This window comes from Colias croceus, chromosome 20 (genome assembly GCF_905220415.1).
Source record: "Colias croceus chromosome 20, ilColCroc2.1".
Classification (NCBI taxonomy): domain Eukaryota; kingdom Metazoa; phylum Arthropoda; class Insecta; order Lepidoptera; family Pieridae; genus Colias; species Colias croceus.
Genome location: NC_059556.1, coordinates 4,164,281 through 4,191,759, shown reverse-complemented (window position 1 = coordinate 4,191,759; position 27,479 = coordinate 4,164,281). Strand labels below are relative to the sequence as shown.

Here is a 27,479-nt window from a genome sequence, read left to right as displayed (position 1 = left end):
TCAAAATCCATACTAATATTATAAATGCGAAAGTAACTCTGTCTGTCTGTCTGTCTGTTACTCAATCACGCCTTAACTACTGAAGCAATTTGCATGAAATTTGGTATAGAGATATTTTGATACCCGAGAAAGGACATAGGCTACTTTTTACCCCGGCAAATAGGTTTTATCCCGGCAATCCCACGGGAACGGGAACTATGCGGGTTTTTCTTTGACTGCGCGGGCGAAGCTGCGGGTGGAAAGCTAGTTGAATATAAAAATGATATTAAAAAATGACTTTAAATTAGGGTTGCTTTCTTATTGACGAATTTATGGGCCATAAATTAGTAAATAATAAAATATATTGTATTAGTAAATAAAATGTAAATGTATTGGATTTTTAAACAAAATATATTATGTAAGTAGATGTAACATCGAAATCAAATCCAAATTCAATGTATATATTGTGTTTAATTCTTTCACGGTATATGTGCATCAGTGTGCACATAATTTATGTACAGCTAAAGCGCGGACAGGAAATTGTTTCGTGCCGTAAAGAATTCGCTTCAAGTTTTTTAGGACGAAGACAGAACATTTTTTGTCGTTTTGTGTGAAAGGGCTGTATACCAGACGCGCCAACCATCTGGGAGAAAGTTGTAAGGATTACGCTCCTTGCTTTTAAGTTACTGCTAAGCTTGAACGGAAATATGCATCATTGTTTTCCAGCCTTGGCGAGATTCTTTTTTTTACACGTCTCGAGTGATTTATTAACGTTTCTATAACGTGGGGCTAGGTTTTAAGGTTGATGACTTATTTTCGATTTTACGTTGCATTAGTAAACGGATTGGAATTTTTCCGGAGATACCTCGCTGTACACCTTTGTACTAAAAAAAAAATGTCTACTGACTATGAAGGGAGACTGCCTTTCATAGTCAGTAGACATTTTTTTTTATCTGATAAAGTATTAAGTAATTATTGTTTATTTATTTATTTACACTTGATCAACTGGTATGAATTTTACGCTATGAATTTTTTTAAAGCCAACACAAATATGGTTACCTACCTACCTCCTAAATATTAATTCATGTCCTTAATAATGTACAATATATTCTCTTAAAAATTTGCACATGTAACAGCAACCCCTAATATTGTGATTAACATGTGTAAATATATCAAATGAAGAGATTGGTCTTGAGATTAAAAAAAAATTCCTTTTATCTGTTTTCTATATTTTGCGACACATGTGTTAGGTATAATATTGAATACACTATGATAAACGTAAAATTATGATTATAATTAATGATAAGTAGATTACCATAAAATATGTTAATTGAGATTTCCTAGAACAATGACTCTATTGAAAATTGATCTTTCAAGAAAAGTAAATAGTACCTATATTTTTTTTACTAGGTATAGATAACTGGCTAACTACCATACCATTTGAAATAGACGCAAAAATGCAACCTTTTAAGAGGATTTTTGAAATAGTGGCCTGGATAGGTACTTCCTTTCCTTATCCATCATTCTTCCAATTAGCCGTATTTATAGCAAAAAGTTAGTAAGGTTACAAGGTTAAGGAACGCAAGAATGCAGTCTTGTTTAATATGAAATTGAAATGAGGAATCATAGGGTCTACTTGAAACTTTCATAGAAATTTGGATAATAACCTCGATCTAGTAAACGTATTTTGTTTTATGTATTTTAAATTTTAATTTAAATAGGCTCCATATCGTAAAAAATAATATCGTTAGTCATGACGAAACCAAGAATTCCGATGCTAGGTGCGGCGTACTAGGAGTGTTTTAAAAGTTAATGTAATGTTAGGTACCTATATATATATATATATATATATATATATTATTGTCTTCCTAAATTAAAATTTATCAGATTTGATTTGGCTCTTTCCCTTTTTGTAGTGTTAATTTCTTCTCTTGTGGAATCAGTGACAAAACTGCGAACAAATTAATGTATAATTCTTCAAAGTAGACCAGCAAAATGTGTAGAAAAAGACGTGTAAGTGCTAATTTATCCTCTTTAGAGATAAATCGAGTAGAGTCACCCAAAAAAGATTTTTAATTTTGTGCCCAGCATTGGGACACAACAGGCTAACAATACAATATATCAAAGATTTTAGAATAACTAAAGGGCATTTTAAATTATTCCTTATCTCGTGCTGAACTCTGCCATGGATGCCATGCCATTGAGGGAATGGAACATATTAGGTAAATAAACAAACAGTACGCGGATATTCTTTCAAAAGACTGGATTTTGAAAGATGTAGGGTCATATAGATTGCTTCGTATAACCTCAGACTATTTTAGGTCCTCTTTTTATTAGTTGCACGTAACCAGCAGACATTGTGAATCATCATTTATGAAAAACGCGGTCACGTAATGGTTGTTTGATCTTACATTCAATTGTGAATGTAAATGTTATTGGATAGGGTTTTATTGATAAAGTTGATGGTCAGTATTCGAAATGCACCTACGCTTAATATAACAGTAATTATGCGATATGTGGCCTTCGTTAGAGTAGATATAGGTATATTTTTAATAGATATATCTAACTATTAGTTAGTCACATTATAGGACCGTGATATCATACCACAAACTATAGTTCACCAGCTACTGTGGTCGTCATTAAACAATTGATTGACCACATCTATAGTACAAAAAAGAGAATAACACCGATCCAATTTGGAATGGGTTTTTCTTGATTACAAAATGTGTGCTATGAGACAATCAGATACTTATCTATTCCTATGAAGAAAAAAAAAATGGAATAGATACATTGAGATAATATTAATATGGAGACGATACCGCCTACATCACTTATGTTCCACTCAACATACGTCATGTGGCGTAACTGCACTCAGTCGCTTGCTCGCTCATTGGCGCGAACGTCACGCTCATTTTTTATTTGTTTTAAAGTGAAACGCATCAAATATGCCTACGTGTGTGTTACGATATTGCACAAATAATACAAAGAATACGGAAAAGTGCAAAGGAATAACTTTTCATCAGTAAGTAACTAGATAATAATTTTTAAAACTTAGTTAGAGCAAAATTTTTGGCGGGCGACATTTTGTCATAGATTAAAAATTTAAGATATGACATTGGGCATGAAATAAGTGTTGTTAGTAATATTTGCTGGCGTATATTTTTATAGTATAAAATAATAATTTTACATATTTAGAAAAGCATAGACTGGTTGTTAATTGAAAAAAGGTGAAATATGAAAATCAATTACTCAATCACCAATTTTTTTTTGTTAATTGATTTTAATCAAGTTTTTAATTGATATTGTATAAGCTACTGACTTGAACGTATAATTGAATTATTATTTATTTATCTGCACTAATATTATAAAGAGGAAAACTTTGTTTGTTTGTTTGATTGTAATTAATAGGCTCATAAACTACTGGACCGATTTTGATGAAAGGAGAATGCCCATTTTTGGTACTGGTTTTTCTCATGCATCAAGACAACAATACTATTAAAAAAAATCTCGGCAATTTAGAGGCCTTCTTACCATCGGAAAATATATTTTGAACAGGGAATGTTTTGTAAAATCTAATAAGACATGTAATTGTTTAGATCCGTTATTATAGATTTAGTGTCCATTACCGGTTATCACGGTAACCAAGCGGTAACTTATTACATTTATTATGGTAAATAGCCTAAATGTATTAATATCGATTATTGTTTTCATTGAATTACAAAAAAAATCAATTAACATAAAATCACTCTTTCAGGTATTGTTTATACACTGTAGGTTGTTTTAACAAAGATAGTGAAGTAAAATAATATAAATATGTATATATAAAAAAAAATATTATTATGACATAGCTTGGTAGGTAACCAGTTATTTCTTATTTGTTTCTTTCTTCGAATATGTAGTGAAAAAATGATTCAAACAACAACAACAACAACAACATGTAAACCGAATAAAAACTCAATTGGCATTTTTTAAGTATATATGTATTTAGGTTTTCTTGAAATCCGTCCCGGAAGATTTCTGGTGCCTACCTACACTAGCCGATGAACAGATAGACTTTGTCTGAAAGCATAAGCTCTACGCATAGATTAAATATGTTAATCGAAAAATAACCTTTGGACGATAAAATGTTACCTAAATCACACATAAACCTAACTAAATCGGGGTTATTTAAATTTTGAGGTTATTTCACATTTTTCTCAATATCTTGAAAACCCCTGTTTTTATCACAAAAAAATCAATTGGTGAAAATCTTTTGAATATCGAAGAACCCTCCAAAACCACTCTGGCATTGACGCAACACTGTACTGTGGTCCATACTTTCATGGGCATTCTCCTTTGGCACAGACAATCTTAAGACCCTGAGAAAGAACATAGGCTACTTTTTATTGCGAAATATGTGCCACGGGCGAAGCCGGGGCGGACCGCTAGTTCAGAGATAAGTAATTAATATTTTTTCTATTCAAGGTTTCCATGTCTGGGCCGTGAAGAAAGGGAAAAATTATTTTTTTTCTAAAAAAGGCTCAATTTGTAAGGAATAAAACTTCCCATAGCCCTGACTGAACCTAAAACACGAAAAAAATTAAATTATTCCATATGACGTCACTATTTACATCATCCTATATTATATGCCAGATATTGTTAGCCCCGCGTAGTAAAGTCAGTTTATACCTAAAATAAATATTAAGTAAGTACAAAGAAAATTTCAAGTCAACGTGCATGTAAGGAGTGGCACCCAATAAAATAGACAGAATGAAACAAAGTGTCGCCTCTATAGCGGTGAGTCAGTGACATCGCATAATCTATGACTGTCTAGCCGTCATTCGCGCGCCCCGCGCCGCCGCGCTTGGCGCACAGATTTTGTTCGTGGTGTCTGCTCCATATTAATATTATCTCAATGAATAGATATTGAAGAATGAAGATGTCGGTAGTAGGTCGATAATATTATATTGATGCTATTCGGACTTCGAATTGTAAAAATTAGGTTAATCAATGGCCAGCAGCCTATTATCGCACATCACATAATTAATGACCTCAACCAACAATATTCTGCTGCCCAGTTACAAATTAATGAACACATAAAAGAGGCAGATTACCTAATTAAGTTAAGTAATGAAAATATGGATCGTTTCGAGTCTCTAACCAATAACTATGTATGTAAGTGTTCCATAAGTGACAATAAGCAACAGTCGCCCCATAAGCCAATTGACTGCACTGATATACATAGTATTCAATCAACGGCAACAATTCCATCTACTAAAACGAAACATCTTTCCACGCAGGAAATTATTGTGTTGTCAGACAATATTGGTCAGGGATTTGGCGCTTTGCTTAACAATTTGGGGCATAAAGTAACTAATTTTTGTACTCCTAATAGTTCATTTACATATATCATGAATTCATTAGATAATTTTACTTTTAATGAAAATAGTATTGTTATTATATTATATGGAGATAGTTTTAAATTAAAAAATCATGACATTGATATAGGATTTAAAAAAATGTTAAAAATTAGTAGTGAGACAAAATGCAAATTTATGTTGTGTACTTTACCATATTTGCCTGGTTTGACACAAAATCAATATAAATTTATCTATAATATTAACTTGAAATTATATAATTTAACAAATCATCATAGTGATGCATTTATATATTTTGACATAAATTCTTGTACAAAATCTTTTTGTTTGACAAAGAATACAGTGTATCTGCCATTTAGATATAAGAGAGAACTTGCTATGTTAATAGCATATAAAATTATTAACCAGTCTGGTACATGTTTAGTATCAGACCCTGGATCTACTATAATTTTATGTAGTAGTAATTATATACATCAACCTAGGTTAAGTGTTGACAGACAATCTAGCCCTAAGCTAGATTTAAACTAGTTTATAAGACAACAGCTAAGCAGTCTTTTTCTATTGTGCATCAAAATATTCAAGGCTTAGCTAGCAAATTATTAGAAATAGAATTATTTTTAAATCATAATAGAATTAAAATATTTTGTGTAACAGAACATTGGCTTAAACAATGTCAGTTGTTAATAAATATTGATAATTATAAATTAAAAAGTATATACTTTAGGACAAACGCTATTCATGGAGGTTCTCTTATTTTTGTACACAATAGTTTAAAATGCAAGGAACGAACTGACATTGTTAGCCTTTCTGTAGAACGCACCATTGAACTGTCCTGTGTTGAACTTGAGCGTTACATTATTGTTTGCGTTTATAGGCCTCCTTCCAGTGACTATAATATGTTTGAGACAGTCATGGAAGAAATATTAAAGCGTTTGAGCAGAAGTGAAAAGAAGGTTATAGTATGTGGAGACTTTAATATTGATTTACTTTCACATACACAAATGGCAACACGAATAGTTAATTTATTTCAATCATTTAATTTACATAAACTTTTTGATGAACCCACACGAATTACACCAAGTTCTGCAACTTGTATTGATAATGTTTACTGTGATTGTAACTTTTTAGAAAAAAATATTCTCAATACACTGACTTCGGATCACTGTGGCCAGAAAGTAGTTTTTGAATGGGATTGCATACCTACATTTAAAAGAATTAATGTTAGGCCTATAACTAAAAAAGGCATTCATAAATTTAGAGATAATATTAATAATAAATTGCCTGGCCTGAATGATCAATCCTTTCATACTAATCCTTGTGCAATGTTTACAAATCTTTTTAATTTAATTCATAATGAGTTTGAAAAAATCTTTAAAGTTAAATCTTTAAGTATTACCAAGGATTTACCATTTAGCCAATGGGCAACACCTAGTATACACAGATGCAGGAACGTTTTATATGAGTTATATGGCATGAAGCAATATAACAAAGACTTGGCATTTCTTAGTTATGTTAGAAATTATTCAAAAACTTTTAAAAAAGTTTGTTTCACTGCCAAGTGCTTGTATGTCAGAGATAAAATACGCAACTCTGATAACAAAGTTAAAACGGTTTGGGCAATTATTAATGGTGAAATGGGCAAAAGCCAATCAAATAGTACCATAAAACTAGTTAATGCTGGTAGGGTCATTGACAAAAGTGCTGATGTTGCGCTTGCTTTTGAAGATTTTTTTAGTAGTGTCCCTGCTAGTATTACCGAAAAATTAAATTCGTCATCAGCGCTTGCGGAGTCCTACTTGAGGGACCATGTTGCTGAATGTAATGTATTATTTGAATTGCGACATGTGACTGCAGAGGAAATTGTTAAAACTTTTAAAACATTAAACTTAAAAAAAACATGTGATCTCTGGGGAATGTCTGTAAATCTAGTAAATAATATTATAGAAAACATTGCCAACCACTTAGCGTTTATATTTAATCAATGTTGTGACTGTGGTATATTCCCTGATTTATTAAAGTTAAGTAAAGTTATTCCTTTATTTAAAAGTGGTGACCAAGAAGACTGTAATAACTATAGGCCAATTTCCATTTTACCAACTTTGAGCAAAGTCTTCGAGAAATTAATTTTAAACCAATTATGTAGTCATTTTGTATCAAATGGTTTACTGCACGCCAAACAGTTTGGTTTCACAAAGGGGCGCTCTACCACTGATGCTGGAATAGCTCTTTTGTCACATATATATAAAGCATGGGAAAATTCAAAGAATGCTTTGGGGATATTCTGCGACCTTTCTAAGGCTTTTGACTGTGTAGAACATACCACTCTATTACGGAAACTAAATTTTTATGGTATTAAAGGTTTATCTCAGGACCTCATAGCTTCATATCTTCAGAACAGGGTACAAACCGTTGTTGTTAATGGAGAGAGATCTCGCGGTGCGCCGATTAACATGGGTGTTCCGCAGGGATCTATCTTAGGACCGTTTTTGTTCTTAGTATATATTAATGACCTACCTTATTATTTGCAGGATATGTGTGAAATAGTACTGTTTGCAGATGATACCTCATTAATATTTAATGTGGATAGACATGACACAAATGTTGACGAAGTAAACTCTGCTCTTTTACGCATATCCAAATGGTTCACTGCTAATAATTTATTATTAAATGCAAAAAAAACAAATTGTGTTGAATTTATCCTTCCAAATGTAAAAAAGGTGAAAAGGGATATTATTTTAAACGGGGAGGTATTATACCCAGTGGATTCTACTGTTTTTCTTGGTTTGACACTAGATGAGAAGCTACAATGGGGGGCCCATGTTGCCACCACCGCTGCTAAGCTTAGTTCAGCTGCATATGCAGTTCGAAGAATAAGGCATCTCACCGATGAAGACACGGCTAGATTGGTTTATTTTAGCTACTTTCATAGCATTATGTCCTATGGAATTCTGCTATGGGGCAGGGCTGCAGATATAGAAACTATATTTATATTACAGAAAAGAGCCATACGCTCTATATATAATTTACGTGCTAGGGACTCACTAAGAGATCTCTTTAAGAATACTGGTATCCTCACAGTACCATCACAGTATATATTTAATAATATTTTATATGTACACAAAAACGCAGACTTACACACAAGAGTAGGAGATAGACACCGTTATGGCACAAGGAACCGAAATAAAATTGAAATGCCATTTTACCGGTTAGCTAAAGTTAAAAATTCATTTATGGGCCAAGGTATACTTTTTTACAACAGAATTCCTCATAGTATTAAAGAGTTTAGTAGTGCTAAATTTAAAAATTATGTAAAAAACGTATTAGTTCAGAGAGCCTATTACAGCATTAAGGAATATATGGAAGATAAAAACCCATGGAGGGTTGTCGCGTAAAAACCACAGGACAGTTCTTTGGCATATTATGATATATACGTACAGTTACTTACATATTTTGTAAAATTAAATTGTAATACTGAAATGATTTAAAAGAGCAACTATGGAGTTTCTTGCCGATTCTTCTCCATAGATACTGCTTTCCGAATCGGTGGTAAATGTTAAAAATATGTATTGACGTTTCAAAAGTGCTTCTCGAAGAAGTCTAATTGAATAAATAAATGTTTGAGTTTGAGTTTTTGAGTTTAATTATCAGCCGCTCATTACCGCCTCGGAACTGCTTTCGTCAATCATTACGCTACTTTAATGTTCTCTGTTGTATGATTGTATCGTGTGGGCGTCAAGGCGTACGTTGTATACGTACTATGCGTTCGTTATCTCCGTGTAAGTGTTTGACTAATGGGCTCTTTTAAGTGTGGATGTGGATTCATAACGCTACGCTCTGAACAAGGTCGTTGGGATTTAGAATGAACATGTTTGAACTTGCTTAGGTCGCTATGAGTAGGTAATTATGAGCTAGAGTCGAGAGCTCTACTGTTTTATAAGGGTTTAAAGTCGCTCTATATCCTCGCTCGTACATTGGATTCCTATACATCTAAACTCTTCTATAATATATCTAATAATTTGCTTTAGTGTAGTGGATACTTAATATAATTAGTTATTTTGTTTTATATATGTTTTACAAATGAATAGTGAATATGTTTTGGCCAGCATATAGGTAAGTTACAGCCAGTTAAGTTGCAGTTCTGAGTCTGTGTTCCTCGACGAGTACCTACAATATGGGGGTCTTCAAGCGTAGAGTGAACAGGTACCTTCTAGGGAAGCGCGTTCCATCTTAGACCACATCTCAGCTTAACATCAGGCGAGATTGTGGTCAAGCGCTTCCTTATTAGTTATTTCCAATAAAAAAAAAGTTAATGTTTCTTTCTTTTTTTTCTTCTTATAACTAGGAAATGTAGGTTGCCTGCTTAGTGCTTACTGTAGGCAAATCACCTGATTTTAGTAGGTGGTAATCTATTTTAAATAAAACATTTTAAAGAAGTGAAATAAAGTGTAGGTAACTAATAGTGTGTCATCATCAATACCCATATTACAAGAATGAAGAATCGATCTACATAACGTCACGGTTATTTCGAGTTTCATTCACTAGAATTTCAACTGTACTTATGTAAAGATGTTTTGCAGATTTCAGAAAAGATGTCTGAAATCTCTAGTGCCTTATTGAATGAAATATTTAATTTACATAGGTACTCTTATTATGTTGCGATTTGAGGATAATTAGATAGAGCGTTACGTAGGTACGTTGATAATAACTTGAATATGATTCATGTATAAATCTCGATTTGAATCCGCAATCACGTAATTGTCTGTGTAGTGTGTTGTATGTATAAGAGCGAGGGGCATACAATATTAATTACCACGCCCCTATTGTCGGGAGAAAAAGAATAAAACAATTAGTGCTCAACTTCGCTCCAGGTTATTGATCGAGGCTAAGTCTATTTCTATTTAACCGAAAATAGCTGATCTGCTGCTGTGAATATAAATAAATATTAAATGCATCTTTGTTAAAGTTTATACACTGTTTGATCGTGGTTACACTTAGAGCATTAAACCAACTACATATAAGCTTGTTGCAAACTGTATCATAGGTATCTAATTGCTGTTACTCATCGGTTTTCCTCTTTTAATAAAGAATAACGAGTTCTGCTGCTTATTATCTGGCGGTTAGTGGTGGAATTACCTAATAACTATACCTAGTTGATAGTGATCTAAGTTGGCGAAATGAATAGTCACCTAGAGTTCTAGAGAGAATATAAACGGTCCAAGAATATTATAGATGTTTAAAGCTATCTTGCTGAATAGAGCTTCTCGAAGTCCATTTAAGCATGAACTTGACTTATATAAGTTACAACTTACAAATTACTTATCTTTTATTCCTTCACTAGTCTTAACTAGCATGAAGGTAAATTGTATAATAAATTGTAGTTTTACTTATACGTTACACTTCAATGGAGATGTTGAAGTTTATTAACTACTATAAAACAGGGATTACTAATCCAAAACATAATTTTGCACTAAAGATTCATATCATAGGAGTTAGTCTTTTGCTGCTGTCGGAGAGTTGCACAGAGTCGTATAATTCTAATATTTATAGGATACTTCACTTTTTGTTTAAGTAACTAAATATGTAATTTAATTCAAATTTAAATAAAAACCGTGGTTGATTGGTAAGAGGAAAAAATAACAATAATAATAGAGCATAACATGCCATAATATTATCATTATGTATCATACCTACTTAATTTTGCTCACAAATTTTTGCATATGGTACCTACCTAAATGGGTAGTTGTTATAGTATTAGTTCTGAAAATAACATCATATTTTCAATTACCTATAGACTTTTTTTTTCAAAGTTAATTTCTATGTACCTAGTGGCGATAGTATATGTGGTGAAATGACTCAAGAATAAAATTAAAGATCAGTCTGGAAAATCCATTTGAGCAATAAGATTTTAGTGCTCAATCTCAATAGCGAAATCACGAAAATTACCCCCCATTGTTAGCAACAGCCATAACTGAGGATTATGTTAACGCGAACAATTACGATAAGTTAATTGCGTACAATTTGCAGGCGAGGCGCAATGAGTGACCCGTGCTAGCGGTGATGCAGCGCGCTCAAGCGAGCGGCGCCGCGCAGCCGCAGTCGGCCCCGCGACACTACCGCTCGCACTCGCACCACTACCCGGATATTGATGATCAGGTATGATGTGACACGGGGGGGATAAGCACGATGTAAACCGTTACTCCATACTAATATCAACATGACGATAAACTAAACATCGCGCTACAATTTTATGCACTCTGGTTTACGGTGTAGCGTAAATAACACAACTACCTATACAGTATGTACACATAACATGAAATACTAATGAATAGACTGTAAACAATGCAATTGCAATAGTTGAATAACCGCTCGCACTCGCAACACTATACAGATACTGACAATCGGTTATGAGAATTGGTAAGGAAAAAGCGCACTAATTGGTTCATAGTATCAGAGTCAAACTTGAAATCATCTGTAGCGACAGTCGATGATCATCAGGTATGATAATTGGTGCGGAAAAAGAGCACACTTAATTGGATGCAGTATCAAAGCAGTCTCACGAAATCCTCATTAACGAGACATTAAATTTATTATCAGATTTATAAATTGTTATGGAGAGTAGGCACTGCTTACCTACTTTTTATACGTATGTAGAGTAGTCAGTTTTTTTCGCTACATTTTTGTTGACCGGTTTGAAGTTTGAACTTTGGTTTTGGATGGAAAATATATCGTAAACGGCAAATCAATTTGAGCCAGCTTACACGGTTGTTACGATTTCTTCGGTGGTCAATTAGTATTTTAAATCCTACGGAGAGGTCCTCTATTCTCATTCGATTACCGTATCGGGCCAAAACCTTTTTGATGCGGAGTTTTATATGAAATATTTACGTGAACACATATTCCAAGTTAATAGTTTAAGTTATATTATATCATTGTGGGGTTCACAAGGTTTACGAAACAAATGAAAAGAAATGCACTTCTGTTTATTTTTGCACTATAATAATATTTACCCGTGTGCAGTTGGTTACTCACTGCTGCAGCGATTATTATTGAGCTTTCGAATAACTCTGAACGGTGATTGAGTCAAACCTTATACGTACAATTTATCCTTTTTAAGATAGAATTACATATTTTTATTGGAAAAGTCTATGAGCTACAATGGAGTAAATTTAGTAAAGTTAAAGTTAAAAGTTTCAGTGCATGTATATTGTATAGTTTTCAGTTCATATTCAGTTTAAGTTTTTACCAATTTTGTATCATGTCTCAAACCGCACTACCGGATAATGTTTAATATAAATCATATAGGTACCTACCTACACATTTAGTACGACTATTTATCGAATACACTTTGCATAATGTAATGATCGTTTAACCGCCAGTTGAGGAATACGTGATCATTAAGTATTGATTTTCCAATAGAATAATTACCTTTTTATCGAAGCTCTATAAAAAAGTGACTGTCGTAAGTACTTGAACCAACTCGAACCAATTGTGTTTGTAAATTTTAACTGTCTCGCAGTGATATATCATACCCTACTTTTGATGGTATTTCAATCGTTATATCATTGTATTTTGAGACTGGCAAAACTATAAATAAATCGATGCAAACCTAATAAAAGTTACATTGTTATAATGATAAGAACAAAATGTACCTACTATCTTGTATTCTGTCGACTAGTTTAAAATAATCGAGCATCATTTATTTTACAAACCTTGCAATACCTACAATGACATCAACTTTAAATTGATCTTACATTATACAAAATTGAATCTGACATCAACATTTTTTCTGGTTGTCTTTAGAAAAAAACAATATGCTCATTATTATGTATCTTTACAGATCCCGGCGTCAGTGATCAGTAGCGTGGGAACGGTTAGTTTATCTCAATCCACGACTAATCCAACGCCGAATATCACAATGGCCAATCCAACCAACCCAAGCAACACGAACAACAATCAGACACCCGCACAACAGACGCCCACGCAAGCGCCCATCAGAACCTTGCCTAAGAAAAGGAAAATAGATCCTTCCGAACTAGAGGAGATTGAGCGGAATTGCATGAACCATATTCCTGAAAGGAATCATGTTGCCGTATCGGCGCCGCCTCCCGTCGAATACACGCCATCGACGTACTCATCAATACTCCAACCGTCGCCTATAGTTCACCGCTCGTCACCGCACGAGTTAAAATCGACAGAATACATTCATTACCCGAACATAGATCTGTCGGAGTGGAGAGATCACAGAGTGCTGGCGAAGCAGCGCGGTATCTACACCCCGGGAGTGATCCGTCAAGCGGAGGGTTGTAAAGTGATCGTTGAGTTGGACGGGCAGGAGAACGAGCCCGTGGAGTACAGTGATATATTCGGTGCGAACAAGTACGACGTGATTAGTGACGCTAGCCCCCAGTTGAGCCATTTGTCTATTGGCTCCGCGTGTGTTGTGAGAACCGATTCGAGCCGGGAAAGTGTGCAAAATGTGTTTGTGGAAGGTTTTGTGTTCGAAGTGCATAACTCGCCGATTAGGATCCGTGTGCGGGTAAGTTTTGTTTAACTTTGTAGGTATGCGTCAATGTACGAGCTTATCGGTTGTATGTAGGAGTGTACTTCATTATATTAGAGGCACAACTCGCAAATGCGAATTATGTGGATCTCTAAACAAGTTTTACTCAAGCAGGAAAAAGGGTTCGACATTCCTTTGAATGTATTGACATGCTAAATGTGAATGTCTATCAAAATGAAAACCTCCATTAAGTATTTAAACACCAATTGGAGAGAATTCTTTTGAGTACATAATAAGGGTAACGTTTTTCTCTTTTATATGATTAATAAAATTTGGTTTTAATAACTAGTACGAATATAACTCTATTGACTAAATATTTTTTCTAAACTTGTTACTTAAAAAATTATTACACAAAGGCATTTTTTTGCTCTCTTGTCCTATTGGTCTTAGCGTGATCATATTATTGAGCCTTTGTCGATAAAAGGACTATCTAATAGTAAAATAATTATAGTGAAGTATAGATAATTAGTGAAGTAATTAGTTAATAAAGAACGCGTTCAATCAAATAAACAAACTCTTCAGCTTTATAATATATTTTGTGGTCTAAAATTTTGTTTCTTGGTAATTTTATACTAACCCAGCTTTTACTATTATATCATTAATCAAAATCGCCCAAACTCGTAACACAACAGGTGATAGAGGGCGAGAACATGTCAAAGGACACGGTGGAGGTGAAGCGGGCGGACATACGCCTGCTGCAGCCGCCGTGGGCGGACGAGCTGGAGGACGCGGGCACGCATGCTGCGAGCGCTATGGCGCCGCACATGCGTGTGCACCCGATAGCTACCGTGCCGGTGAGTAGATGACAAAAATTACAAAAAAAATGAAGGCTGTTTTTAAAATTAAATTCTGAAATACTTTGGTTAGGGACTTGTACAGTTTAGGATCAAACATATTAGTTCGAAATTAAGCGCTTTCATTCTGACTATCGTACATAGGCACTGATTTATAATTTGAATGATTCTGATAAAGATTCCGATACCTCTCCGATTTAATTCCATCGAGATGCTACAGTGTGCTATAAAACAAATTTATTACATAATTAAGAGTACATAGCCCTCCTGCAGCAGGTAGTTGTATTGCGAAGTTATACTTCCTTATTTTTATCACAACGAAGCCCGAATAAACTATTTCAGTATTTATATGCAGTGTAAAACTTTAAAAAAAAAGTTGTACAGTTTTTGTTATTAAAATTTTGTCACATGTTTTAATGATTAATCTATCAAGGATACTATGAGATAACACGGCACCTAAATTTGAGTTTGCCATTTAAATACAATTTTTCGTACTCTACAAAAAAATATAATGAAAATGTCTTGTCTTGGTTGTGAAGCTATGCTAAGCTATGTCGTATCTTTTATTTTTGGGACTTTTGTCTTCGTTATACCTTTTTTCATTAAAAGAGATCTAGTCTGTATAGTTTCCATGTATTTCCAGTACTCAATGGGCGAGCACTTCGTGACGTCATCGCCCATGGCCGGCGCGGGCCAGGTGGTGACCGTCGGCGCTTTGTCGAATGGTTCTAGACCTTTCGACGACTATGGAGAGAGCGATGACGATCTGCCACGGGAGGATATCATGTTTCCCACTGATGCTTCGCATATGGGTAAGTTTGGATTGAGGCGAAAATTGATGAAAATATAGATGAGCTGTTTTTTAATCTATGTGATAAAATTGTTAAAAATCAGGGTAGGAATCTTCTTTGTTTCGTTCTTACTTGAAGATCAAAAGTGGAATCAAGAGGAGAGGATATTATTTCCGTAATGACAAGCTCTAGGCTAGCATAATAATGTATGTTCTCTTTTTAAAATATCTTAGATTTTGTATAAAACCCACGAAGATCTCAAGAATTTTGCGTAATAATGCATCAAAACATTGGCAAGAAACACACATATAATTGTGAATGCTGATTCTCTATTAATAGAGCAATAAATGCAGAATGAAAAACAATATTAACAATCCAATTTAGATTATTTGACAATTTAGATATTTAAGTTAAAATAAAGTTAGTAATATAAATATTGTTGAATTCAGATTGCAGCAATAGTAAACGCAGTAGTCTACAGAGCAGAGGCAGCACTTCAAGCCTCATTGAGGGGAGTCTCACCCCACGATCTCAACCGCCTACACCCAGGTAATTACTGTTTAATTCGTTAATTACTTGAAATGTTATTAAATATCACTTATTTAATGATTGTGTGGTAGTATATTATGTAAGTAAATGGTAAACCAATTTGAATTTTTCTTGCAAAATGTGAAAAGCTGTTCTGTTAATTACAACAATAAGAGTTAGATGATTCTTAAGAGCTAATATGAAAATATATTTTAAGAACAGACCACTAATTGGATCTGTATTGCTGGTACATAATATTGATTTATGTACTATTTATATTGTTCATATTTCAGTTACAGGCCGATTAAGGAAAGCTGGCATCTTCACAGTACTCACACTTATGCAATTTTACTATACAGTATGTTCAAAAATAAATACGATTCTAGTTTAAGTGTAGACTTGAATTGTAAAATGGGTGCGTTGTAGATAATATGAAAGCTCTCATAATTTATATGTAAAATTAAAATTAACTCTATCGATGAACTTAATTATTTATTCTCATAATCAATTGTAATGTAGTATTGATAATCATTCAATTATCAAATAATAATTAAATTTCATGTCATATTCAAAATAACGATAAAAACAATACAAATAACACGTGCGCTCACTCCCAAGAAACAATATAAGCGAAACCCTAGTACGTAAGAGATAAGGCTACATTACAATAAACGATGTATTGTTCAGCTATGTATGAAAATTTTAACTTACGGCGTTTACATTTTCTTTACAAAACTTTTTAAAATTATTACATAATTTAACCTAGGTAAAGTAAAAAAATATTCTAAACCGCGTGCTGCGAAGTATCTCGTCGAATATAGTTAGTATAGTAAACCTAACGTCTTTGTTTAAATTACATCACCCTGTATTTATAAACAATTGCAAAATAAAAACAATAATTGTCCCCTTCACTCTCATAAGCTAGTCTGCGCGCGAGAGAGACGGGCAGATGTGCAATGTGTAAATGTGTTGACGTTCCAGCTCTTCTTAATCGGCCAGTAAATATGAACTTTACTTATAGAACTGCAATCTAGTCAGGCGATGAAATAACAAATTATCTTATCAAACCCTTAAATTTTGCCATACATTTTTAATGATCCTGCAACCCTTGTTACACGTTTACCCACTCTATCTAATCCTTCAAAATTTAAATTTTACTTCGTTTATGTCGGTTCTGCAACCGTTTGATTGAAGTTTCCCCATATACCTGTTTTTTTAACGTGAGGAAATTCGTCATGGTTTCAAGCTAGCTACTTTGCTACTTTGCTACTTTGGCAGCAGCTACTTTGGCAGCTACTTTGGCAGCAGTACTTATTTATTTATTTGTCTTTGGGAAACAAACAATACAGTGTTTCTTAAAATTAAAAAACAAAATACTATACATATATATCAGCAAAGTTTCCACTGAAATTTACATTCTTAAAATATAAAAACACATTCAGTCACATATTACAGTAAACATTAATTAAATTTTACATTTAAATTATTAAATTAAATTTGTTAACGTAATATATTATATCGCAAACATGAGTACAATTTAAAGATCATAGTTAAAACGTACGCTTATAGTATTCCATTTCCCACTATAACTTACCAGATCTCAAGCAGCCACCCCGCACAAGTACAAAAAGGGCGACGTGGTATCCACCCCCACGGGTATACGCAAGAAGTTCAACGGCAAGCAGTGGCGGCGGCTCTGCTCCAAGGACGGCTGCACTAAAGAGAGCCAGCGTCGCGGGTTCTGTTCCCGGCACTTGTCTTTACGGGGTGTCGCAAGGTCGTCGAATACTCCGCTCGCACAGGGATCTGCGCATACGCCGCAACAGAGGTACGGGGAGGGGGAAAATTAATTATATTAGTATTATATATTAGTAAAAAAATGTACAAAAAAGGGGAAGGAAAAACAGTAAAAAAAAATGTAACTATAAGGTCTTTCAAGAATAATGTAACGTTCATTTTGTAAATAAAAAATAGATACTGAATGCAAGAAAATGTAAAAAAAAATAATAAAATGGTCTTTGAAATAAAATATACGTTTATGGAAAAAATGAGTGTGTAAGAAAAACTTGTCAAAAAAAATGGTATTTGTAAAGAAAATTTGCTCACTTTATGAAAAAAAAAGTAGATACTAAAATATGTTCTACAATATTTGTTTAAAATACTACATTCATTTTCTTAAAAAAAAACCAACCGTTAAAAAAAACATGTTCGATATCATCATCTATAGTTTTTTGAGATGTCTGGTTCATATTCTCAAAGTTAATATAAAGGTGTAAATAATAAGTTTTAAGTTTTATTTATTTTTATATGTTTATCAGGAGCAGCAGCAAGTCTCTATCGTCCAGCGGCACGGGCGTAGAAGGCGACGAAACGTCACGCGAATCAGACACCACTCCGCCTAACTATCGCGTCACAGGACGCTTCGATCCTGATGAAACGGAGGCTGCTAATATGCTTGGTGAGTTTTGTGGTTATTAAAAGGCTATAGAAAGTGCGTTTTGATAGTTTTATTCTTATTGTAATAGGTAGTGTGATTTGACTGCATTAATAGTTAATATAAATCATGTTTTTTCATCATAATTTGAAAGAGATTAATACTAATGACTATGAAATAAATATAAATAACTGCCCCGGCAAACGTTGGTTTAGCTCTATTGCCTTCCGTTCATTTTTTCTTTCCATATGAACCTTCCTAAACGTCAAAAAAAGAAATTGCCGAATTATTCGAGCCATTTTCGAGTTTTTCGTTTAGCAACATTTGGCGAATCATTTTTATTATATGAAACATTTATTTTTATTTAATTGTTTGTGTTTAGTATCGCTGGGCAGCTCGCGGTCGGGCAGCCCGGGCGCGTCGCCGGTGGGCGACAACGTGTTCGTGCCGATCTCGTCGCCGCAGCCGCCCCCGCACAAGCACCCCTCGCTGCACCACCTCATACGGTAACCGGCGAACAATCAATCAAGCAATCAATCAAACAATCAATCAATTAAGCAATCAAGCAATCAATCAACCAATCAATCAATCAATCAATCAATCAATAAATCACTCACTAACTCACCCACTCACTAACTCAATTACTCACTACAACCAATCAATCAATCAAAAATTCATTAATGTGCATCACAGAGACGAGTGCAAATAAGGATACCTACCTACTTGAATAAAAGAGCACAACAAATCTTATCGCTAAAACAGCGATCTCTTCCAGATAACCTGGTGGATAAGAGAATGATAGAGATATAAACGAAATTATAATTTATCTTAGATATTGCCGTGTGTATTCCAAACAAGCGTATACCTATACACGCTGCCCCTATGACGTATATCTCTATTTTATCTATGCGTACGGCTTTTAGTTGTAGTGTGTGCATTAAAAATAATTTGTGTATTACTTTTATATTACAGACCAGAATTGGTTCGTCCGGGTAGAGTCAGCTCACCGGTCGGTGGAGTGGCCACGAGCGTCATACGAGTGTCGCCGGCACCTACTTATCACTATCAGGTATTATTTTATAATTAATACAGCTTTACATAAACAAACTTGGATCTTACTAGTTTCTTTTAAATACACAAAATATGTGTTAAATAGCAATAAATAAAACTTTTATTCACTGTTTTATTGAAGGTTATAATTATATTATAGTGTGTTTACATCCCATAATAAGATAAGTAACTGTAATATTTTTTTTTGTGTTCTAATAGGTGGAAAGCCGCAACGGCCCCAGCCACCAATCCACACCGTCAAACATAATCGGCATCCAGTCCAGTCTACAAACCAGCATGCAGTCCAACTTCACACCGCCAACACTCCAATCAACCCCCAACCTGTCCTCAAGCATATCCATAATAAACAGCATGAACAACCCGAGCTTAACGAGCATTGCCAACACAATACGCAAAACAGAAGAGAGCCCTCACAACCTGGTCCTGCACAGAAGTATACCGTCCAACGGTATTAATTTCGACATGTACAACAACCAACCGTTGCACTTGAGAAACGGTATCCATGAGTACCGTCGCGAAGAAGTGACGTCACCGCTCGGTGGCCATGATAACTTTCAAACGAGACGCATCCCAGAGTACGAAGAAGAAGAGTCCGCAGTGCAGCAGAATGATGGTCACCGTCAGGAGGAGGAGGCCAAGCGTTTAGTGAAACCGGCGCCGATACAAGCTCGCTTCGTGTCGTTGCTCGATGCTGAGGCGAAGGATTCGGTTAAACGCTTCTATGTGATACCGCAGAACTCTATCGAGAAGAAGATTGTACTCATTAAGAACGAGCCGCCAGATTCTGTGCAAGTAAGTTGTGTTTGTACTGGCTTATTTAAAAGTTTTATTATTCACTCTTTATTGTACAAAATATGAAAAAACAATAGTATGCAAAAAGAAGTAGTATAACAAAAACATAATTTGCACAAAAGGCGTCCTTATTGCTAAACAAAAATGCAAGAAGATGAAGAAAGTTGTATTTAGTAGAATTAGTACAAAATGTTTTATTTTTGTTCGATACGTAATATTTTAGTTTCTAAAATGTCGCATATGGTTGATTTGTGTTGTATTGTCAAAATATTATATGTAATTGATTTATTACATATATGTGCTGGCAAAATAACTCACTAAATATTATTTAATTATATTAAATTATTATTATCATAGCATTGATATTAATTTATCCTTATTATTTTTCAAAATGCCCATAAAAGGTTTTTACTTAAGTATATTAATAAATTATGGGGTTTTCAAATAAGGCAATAGATGATATTGCCACCAGTTAATCCATAAAGACTTCGGTAATGTATGCAAGTTTATACAAAACAGGTGCACTGTTGTTAATATGTTTTACGTTACAGATAGATCACAAAACGCATCAGCTAACACAGCACGTAAACAACGACGCCGAGACGGAACAACGCAATATTGATAATGGCGATCATGTATGTACATGCACTTTGTTACTAACACTTAGTAAAGTGTCTCTTTGTCAATTTGTGTGTGTTGTGAAAAATGGTTTATGAAAGTAGAATTTGTTTTCGTTATGGGTGCTAGATATAATAATTTATATAACAGGTTTGGCATTTTCACGCCGCAAAAGATAAAAATAAGAAACGGCTGTTTGTATAAATCATAAATGAAGAAAAGAAAAAAATATCTTCTGTCTGCATTCTCCGTGTGTTCATTGCCTTAGATGCCTTAGAAAACTTTGTGTTTTGTGATCGTATTACAAATGCTATAAAAAGGTTTATACAACATATTTATGTAAATATAATAGATATTAACATTTAATTTGAACTGCAGCGATGTAATTTGTTATTTCCAGGTAAATAATGTGAATAGTAGTGCAGTAATAGTACACCCCAGTCAACTTTTGCCCGTCCTGCCTCCCCCCACTTCGCACACTGCTATAATTGGTAAGAATTTATCAGCAAAAGTTTTTTTTTTATAGTCTGTATCGTCTTAAGCGCTTTGTAATTGATTTTCATTATAAATTATCTTGTAATAAATATTGGATTCAAATTTAAATTGCTTATTCATTTATTCATCGTGCGTGCTCTTTTGTCAGCAAATAAGCATTGCAAACTTAAATCAGTTTATCACTTGTTATATAATACTAACAAAAATTATCAATTCACAAATTTTCACGTGTGAAGTGAAGTAATAATTGAAAGAAAAAGAAGACTACTTGAGCATTACGTTCACACTAGCGCAAGTCAACTTCCTAGTGGTCACTTCACTTTACTTACTGTTAACACTGAAATAATTATAAAAAGTGTAATTCTTTTTGTTTATTGCGTTGCGCGAGCGTGTATACGTTGAACGCGTTAACAGTCACTTGCACAAGTCAACGTCCTACGGCCGGTTGCAGAGCTTGACCGACCATCAGTGCGTACGTCAGTCGCGCTTGTCATATGTATGGAAATTCATAAAACCGTTCATAGCTAGACCGACCATACGCACGCGTATTTCCATATGACAAGCGCGACTGACGTACGCACTGATGGCCGGTGAAGGTCTGCAACCGGCCTACTTCCAATTACTAAATACCTTGAAACCCACAGTATCAACGAGCGGAGTGAACGGCGCAGTGTTCCCATGGCAGTCTCTAGTGCCGTGGCTACGGGCCAGTTCCCCGCCCCCCGCCACGCCAGCACAACCCCCGTCCCCGCGCACCCCACGCACGCCCCACACCCCACACACCCCACACACGCCCCATACCCCACACACGCCGCATATCAAGAGCGAGGAGCAGATCAAGACTGAAAGTAATGGTGAGTTATAGTGGAGCCAAATTATTAAAATAATCAATTATTTGACGTCTATCAATTTTATCTTCGAAGGGAGGTAAGCTGCCTAAAAACAATCGATTAAAGTGAATTAATCGATACGGACTTGAAACATCAGGCAAATCCCTGTCCAAGTAATGTACAGTGTGGAAATTTTCTGGAGGGAAAGTACTTGCAATATATACTGGAGATAGCAAATTTTGATGAAAGATAACATTCCTTTATTCTTAAAAAGAAACAGAACTACATTCATAGATTTTTCAAAATTCACTTGCTTCGACTGGGAATCGAAATAACTAAAAATTAAAATGTGTTATTTCATTCTTCTAATCGACACAAATGGGTCCTAAACAAGTTCGGTGTGTCCTACCGCAATCTATGGAGTGACATTACAGTATAGAATTCTAGAATAGACGTTATTGTTATTTTTAGCAGACGCTGAATGTTTTACTGGATTTTCCAAACTGTCTTTTTTTGTAAAAAGAGAGTTAGATATTTTTCCACAAAAAAAAAACTGTAACTTATTTATTTAGATGATAACGTAACATAGATGGTTCCCTTACGATACTTAAATTATATAAGATACAAATTTATTTAACTTATTTATGATATTAGTACCAACCAAATCAATGTATGACAAACATTTCCTAATACAATAACTATATAAATTATTTGTGACGCAGATACGGTAACATCAATGTGCACGGACGACGATGACGAAGTGTTCGAATGCGAAGATTCTGGAACAAATGGTGGAGATAACACGAACAATCGGCGCTCGCAGAGCCTGTCCTCGCTGAACCAGCCTGGAGGACCTGATAAGGTGGGTTTTGGATTTGGTTTATATTGTAATGTTGACTTTTGGACGTTTTTATTGCATAAATTATTGCTTATGATAAAAGGATTTTTAATTTAATGATTTACATAATATTCCTATGTGTGAATTATAGACTATAGTTAATATCTTGTTATTCATGAAAGAATATTGTTAACTAAGTTTGATCTGGTCTTGAATTTTTGGGTGGTAAAGAGTGAGAGGTGTTTAAGAGAAAGCATATTTTTTGCGCGTATAAACTTTTTAATTTTACTAAATTTCAAACGCGTGTGAGTTTCTTTTCAGTTCAGTAAACCGTTAAGGTTATTGCAATAGAATGGTAAATATCTAAGCGACCAATAGGAAGGCGCTAATGCGATGATGCGTTGCTCGATAACTCGTCGCAGCCGCTTAACAAAGTGTTGCTTAAGAGCCAGCGCGCACGAACTATTTTGTCTCTCCCATCAATTTGTATGGGGAGTTGCGTCGCTATGTGCGCGCACTTTCATACTAGCCCATGGGTGGGAGAGACAAAATAGTTGCGGAGACAAAATAGTTGCGGAGACAAAGTTGCTCGTGCGCGCTGGCTCTTATATGTAAACTAGCTTCCGCCCACGACTTTGTACGTGTATCCCCGTTTTTCCCCGTTCCCGTAAGAATATCGGAAAATCCTTTCTTAGGGGACGCCTACGTTATGACATCTACCTGCATGCCAAATTTCAGCCCGATACGTCCAGTGGTTTGGGCTGTGCGTTGATAGATCACTATATCAGTCACCTTTGAGTTTTATATAATATATAGATTGTTGCGTCAAAAAACATACATTTTATTTTTGTACAGAAGGAGCGTCGCATCCGTCGTCCAATGAACGCGTTCATGATATTCTCGAAGCGGCACCGGCAAATGGTGCACCAGTTGCACCCGAACCAGGACAACCGCACCGTCAGCAAGATACTCGGCGAGTGGTGGTATTCGCTGAAACCGGACGAGAAGCAGAAGTACAACGAGCTGGCTAGCGAGGTGGGTGGGGTGTGGGTGGGATGTGGGTGGGATGTGGGTGGGATTCTCTCTAGTGGTAGATGTGCATCAGATACAAAACATACCTACAAAAACCTAAAAAAGAGCGTGTGTACCGATCACAATGGGATGGGATGTGGATGGGATGTGGGTGGGATTCTCTAGTGGTAGATGTGCATCAGCTACAAAACACACCTGCAAAATACCTAAAAAAGAGCGTGTGTACCGAACACACGTGTCAGAAGTGAAACTTCTTTGGCAAGATTCAAAGATATCAGAATCGGCGCTTTACTCCAAGATGTGGCGGTATTGCAACGACGCGACTTAGAAATTTTATTCTCAACGTGCCGAAATAAGTTTTACTTCAAAAATCTTTTTTGACAGACAGTACCACTTGTCAATTAATTTTCTTCCTGTCTAACGTCATAATAACGCAATTTAATGTTGATATTTTATTTGTAGGTAAAAGAAGCTCACTTCAAAGCGCACCCCGAATGGAAGTGGTGTAACAAAGACAGGCGCAAGTCGTCCAGCAGCAGAGACCCGACGGGATCTATGCCCCAGGTGAGTTTTGAAAACTTAAATATAATAGTAACAGTTTTTTTGTATAGCTTCTATCGCGGGCCTTGAGCGCGGGCACCGAATCCAGAAATTGCGTAACGAAAAACCTCACGCTCTCCACTCCGACGGGCTTGAAGGCATAGCATGCAATAGCTTTACCGCGGCAGTCCCCGAGTGTCTTTTTTATTACTATTTTATTATTCCATATTTAATATTTATAAAAATCGAAAAGATTCTCAATACGACCGGTATATATTTTTTGGGCTTGTGCTCGTTCAAACTTAATTGCAAATAGATTTCTAGAAAAATATTTTTGAAATTGATATAAAAGCAGTGTTCAATAAAGTATATTTTTGTATAGCACATGACAACTTGAAAGTGATGTTACGCCATTGTCACAACAGAACTAACTATACTATACATAAAAATACAAATAAGCCCTGAATTATATATTTTTTCCCGATTATGCAGAGTCCCCGCACCCCATCGGATGTGATGAACAGCGGCTTATCACTGAGCGGCGCGGAGATGATGAACACGAACACATACGCACACGTTGCGTCGCCGCAGCTCAGCGATGATGAGCCGATGGTGAGGTTTTATCATTATTGTTTTGAATCAGAATTTGTAAAAAATTTTCAAAATGGTGTCTTGTTTTTTCGGTATTTTGCTGTTGTGGAATGTGTCGGTACTTATGTAAAGTAATTAGCTGTATTGGTTTAAACCACGTATGATTTATTGTTACGTATTGAACATGTTGAATTGTAATTTTATCTAAAGTGCGGTATATATTTTAATAACTCAGCCCCCGGAATCACAGACACAATAGAAAATCTATTGTGACCGGACCGATCGGGCCGCTGGGGGCTCAATGGGTTAATCGTAATATTATTAAAATTTATTTCCAAACATGCAATTTTGATTTTACGTATCCCTCGTACATTCTTTTTCGAACACCCAGAAGAACTTATGTTTAATAAAAAACAAAATAACTAATCAATTCGTACCACAGATTACACAAACTCAATTCGTACCACAGATTACACAAACAACAGAAGAGCCTCCACCTGCACCGCAGACCACAAGTGAGATAGACCTCAAGTGCCCGGAGAAAGTGAACGATTCGGACTCGGAAGGCGTCGAAACCAGAGAGTACATCACGCACCATGATCATACACGACGACCTAAGGCTATTAAAGCTAGGTGGGTTATAACAGTGTTTATTGGAAATTGAATTTTAAGTATTTGGAGATAAGATTTCTTTTTGGTTAATTGTTTTCAGTAAATCATGTCGGGAGTTTTACGGATTCGTAAAGTGCGTCAAGTATTTTTTTTATGTTGTTAAGTTGTGACAAGATCTTTAAAAAATGTATTATCTCATCAGATCTATGTTAATACAATCGAAGTGTACACTATAAACATTTTAAATGAGATTTAAAAATAAAAATAATTAATGGCCTAAAAAAAGGAATGTTTAGCTTATCTAAACATAATATTAAAAGAACTTACTCATGAAAGTCACTCAAGTATCTAACCTTTTTATACAGGGCTGGTTCGTCTGACAACTTGCTCGGTATAACGGCTTCGAGTCCCGGCGGCTCCAAGGTGTTCCAACCAACTGGAGGCGCGTTTAAATCTACGCATGCTGATAATGGTAATTATGTTTTAAGTACATATTTTATAAAAATAGCAAGATAGTAAGTAAAAATATAGTAAATTATTGGCATAGTTTTATTTATAGTAGAGCCATTTTAATAGGCAACATTTGACAGTTCAACAAAATTCAACAACGCAACCTAGTAACGACGACATAGAATAACATGATATTTCGTTTTGTTAGAACTGAACATTTGCTTAACTTTTTTCAATTACGATTACATATTTATAATAATAATGACCGATACAAATAATTTTAAGATTTCATTTTACTGATAAACCATCCTAACCATAATAAACAATTTCTGAATTGAAGAACCGACGTCGCTACAATTTTGTGTCAATAAACCTTTTTTCTTTTTAAATACTAGAGACGTTACTCTAAAAATCGTAATCTGACATCTAGAATCGAATGCATTGATTACTTGTGAATAAAAATCATCATAAATTAATAAATTCGATTGACAAATGTTTCAAATCCGTATCGATTAATACACTTTAATCGATGTTTTTAAGCAGGTTACCTCTCTTCGAAGATAAAATTGATAGACGTCAAATGTTGCCTATTAAATTGGCTCGACTATAATAGTCAACTCTTTTTGTTCAATGATTGACTGAAATTTATTGAACACTACTTTTATGAATAACATTTTCTACAAATAAATAAAGTTGAATTATCTTTTGTTCAATTTTAGTTCGAACTTGGCCTATTTTCTTTGTCCATAATAAGTTTGTGTTTTATAATAACTTTTTATTTACTTGCAACATTGATTTCAAACATAATTTTGCGATGTAAATCCTTATGAGGCTCTATCTATATACCTATATCTGCCCTATATACTATTTGGAATAGCTGAAGCGCTTTCATTCCATGAGTTTCACCAATCGACATATTATACCTAATCTAATTCCACTTAAGCAGAACCAATCACAATCGCACATTTTTCCAGGCGACACGCACCGCCAATGGACGGCGTTCACAGCGGTGAAATCGACCAATCAGAGCCAAGCTCCGAACCCCCCGCACACAGCGAGCACGCAGAACATCACGAGCAGCGTGCAAGGTATCACGCTGAACGCGCAACCCATGTCCACGCAAGCGGCGTTGGATAACGCGATAGCGAGTATTATCAGGTTTGTTTT

The 27,479-nt window shown here is 35.0% G+C and overlaps 1 protein-coding gene across 2 annotated transcripts in view; it reads left to right on the top strand.

Annotated features, from left to right (window-relative positions):
- The window catches only part of LOC123700949, a 40,172-nt gene that overhangs the window by 2,255 nt on the left and 10,438 nt on the right, over positions 1 to 27,479 (top strand). For both annotated transcript variants that reach the window (XM_045648331.1, XM_045648332.1), the window contains exons 2-21: positions 11,361 to 11,489; positions 13,174 to 13,872; positions 14,529 to 14,690; positions 15,334 to 15,502; positions 15,931 to 16,030; positions 17,607 to 17,837; positions 18,328 to 18,467; positions 18,826 to 18,949; positions 19,416 to 19,512; positions 19,713 to 20,306; positions 20,858 to 20,941; positions 21,325 to 21,415; positions 22,064 to 22,273; positions 22,972 to 23,111; positions 23,943 to 24,122; positions 24,582 to 24,683; positions 25,152 to 25,271; positions 25,720 to 25,883; positions 26,228 to 26,334; positions 27,287 to 27,470. In XM_045648331.1, coding sequence (XP_045504287.1) covers positions 11,394 to 11,489; positions 13,174 to 13,872; positions 14,529 to 14,690; positions 15,334 to 15,502; positions 15,931 to 16,030; positions 17,607 to 17,837; positions 18,328 to 18,467; positions 18,826 to 18,949; positions 19,416 to 19,512; positions 19,713 to 20,306; positions 20,858 to 20,941; positions 21,325 to 21,415; positions 22,064 to 22,273; positions 22,972 to 23,111; positions 23,943 to 24,122; positions 24,582 to 24,683; positions 25,152 to 25,271; positions 25,720 to 25,883; positions 26,228 to 26,334; positions 27,287 to 27,470 — 3,794 coding nt within the window. In that variant the 5' untranslated portion in view covers positions 11,361 to 11,393. The remainder of the gene's footprint in view (positions 1 to 11,360; positions 11,490 to 13,173; positions 13,873 to 14,528; positions 14,691 to 15,333; positions 15,503 to 15,930; positions 16,031 to 17,606; positions 17,838 to 18,327; positions 18,468 to 18,825; positions 18,950 to 19,415; positions 19,513 to 19,712; positions 20,307 to 20,857; positions 20,942 to 21,324; positions 21,416 to 22,063; positions 22,274 to 22,971; positions 23,112 to 23,942; positions 24,123 to 24,581; positions 24,684 to 25,151; positions 25,272 to 25,719; positions 25,884 to 26,227; positions 26,335 to 27,286; positions 27,471 to 27,479) is intronic.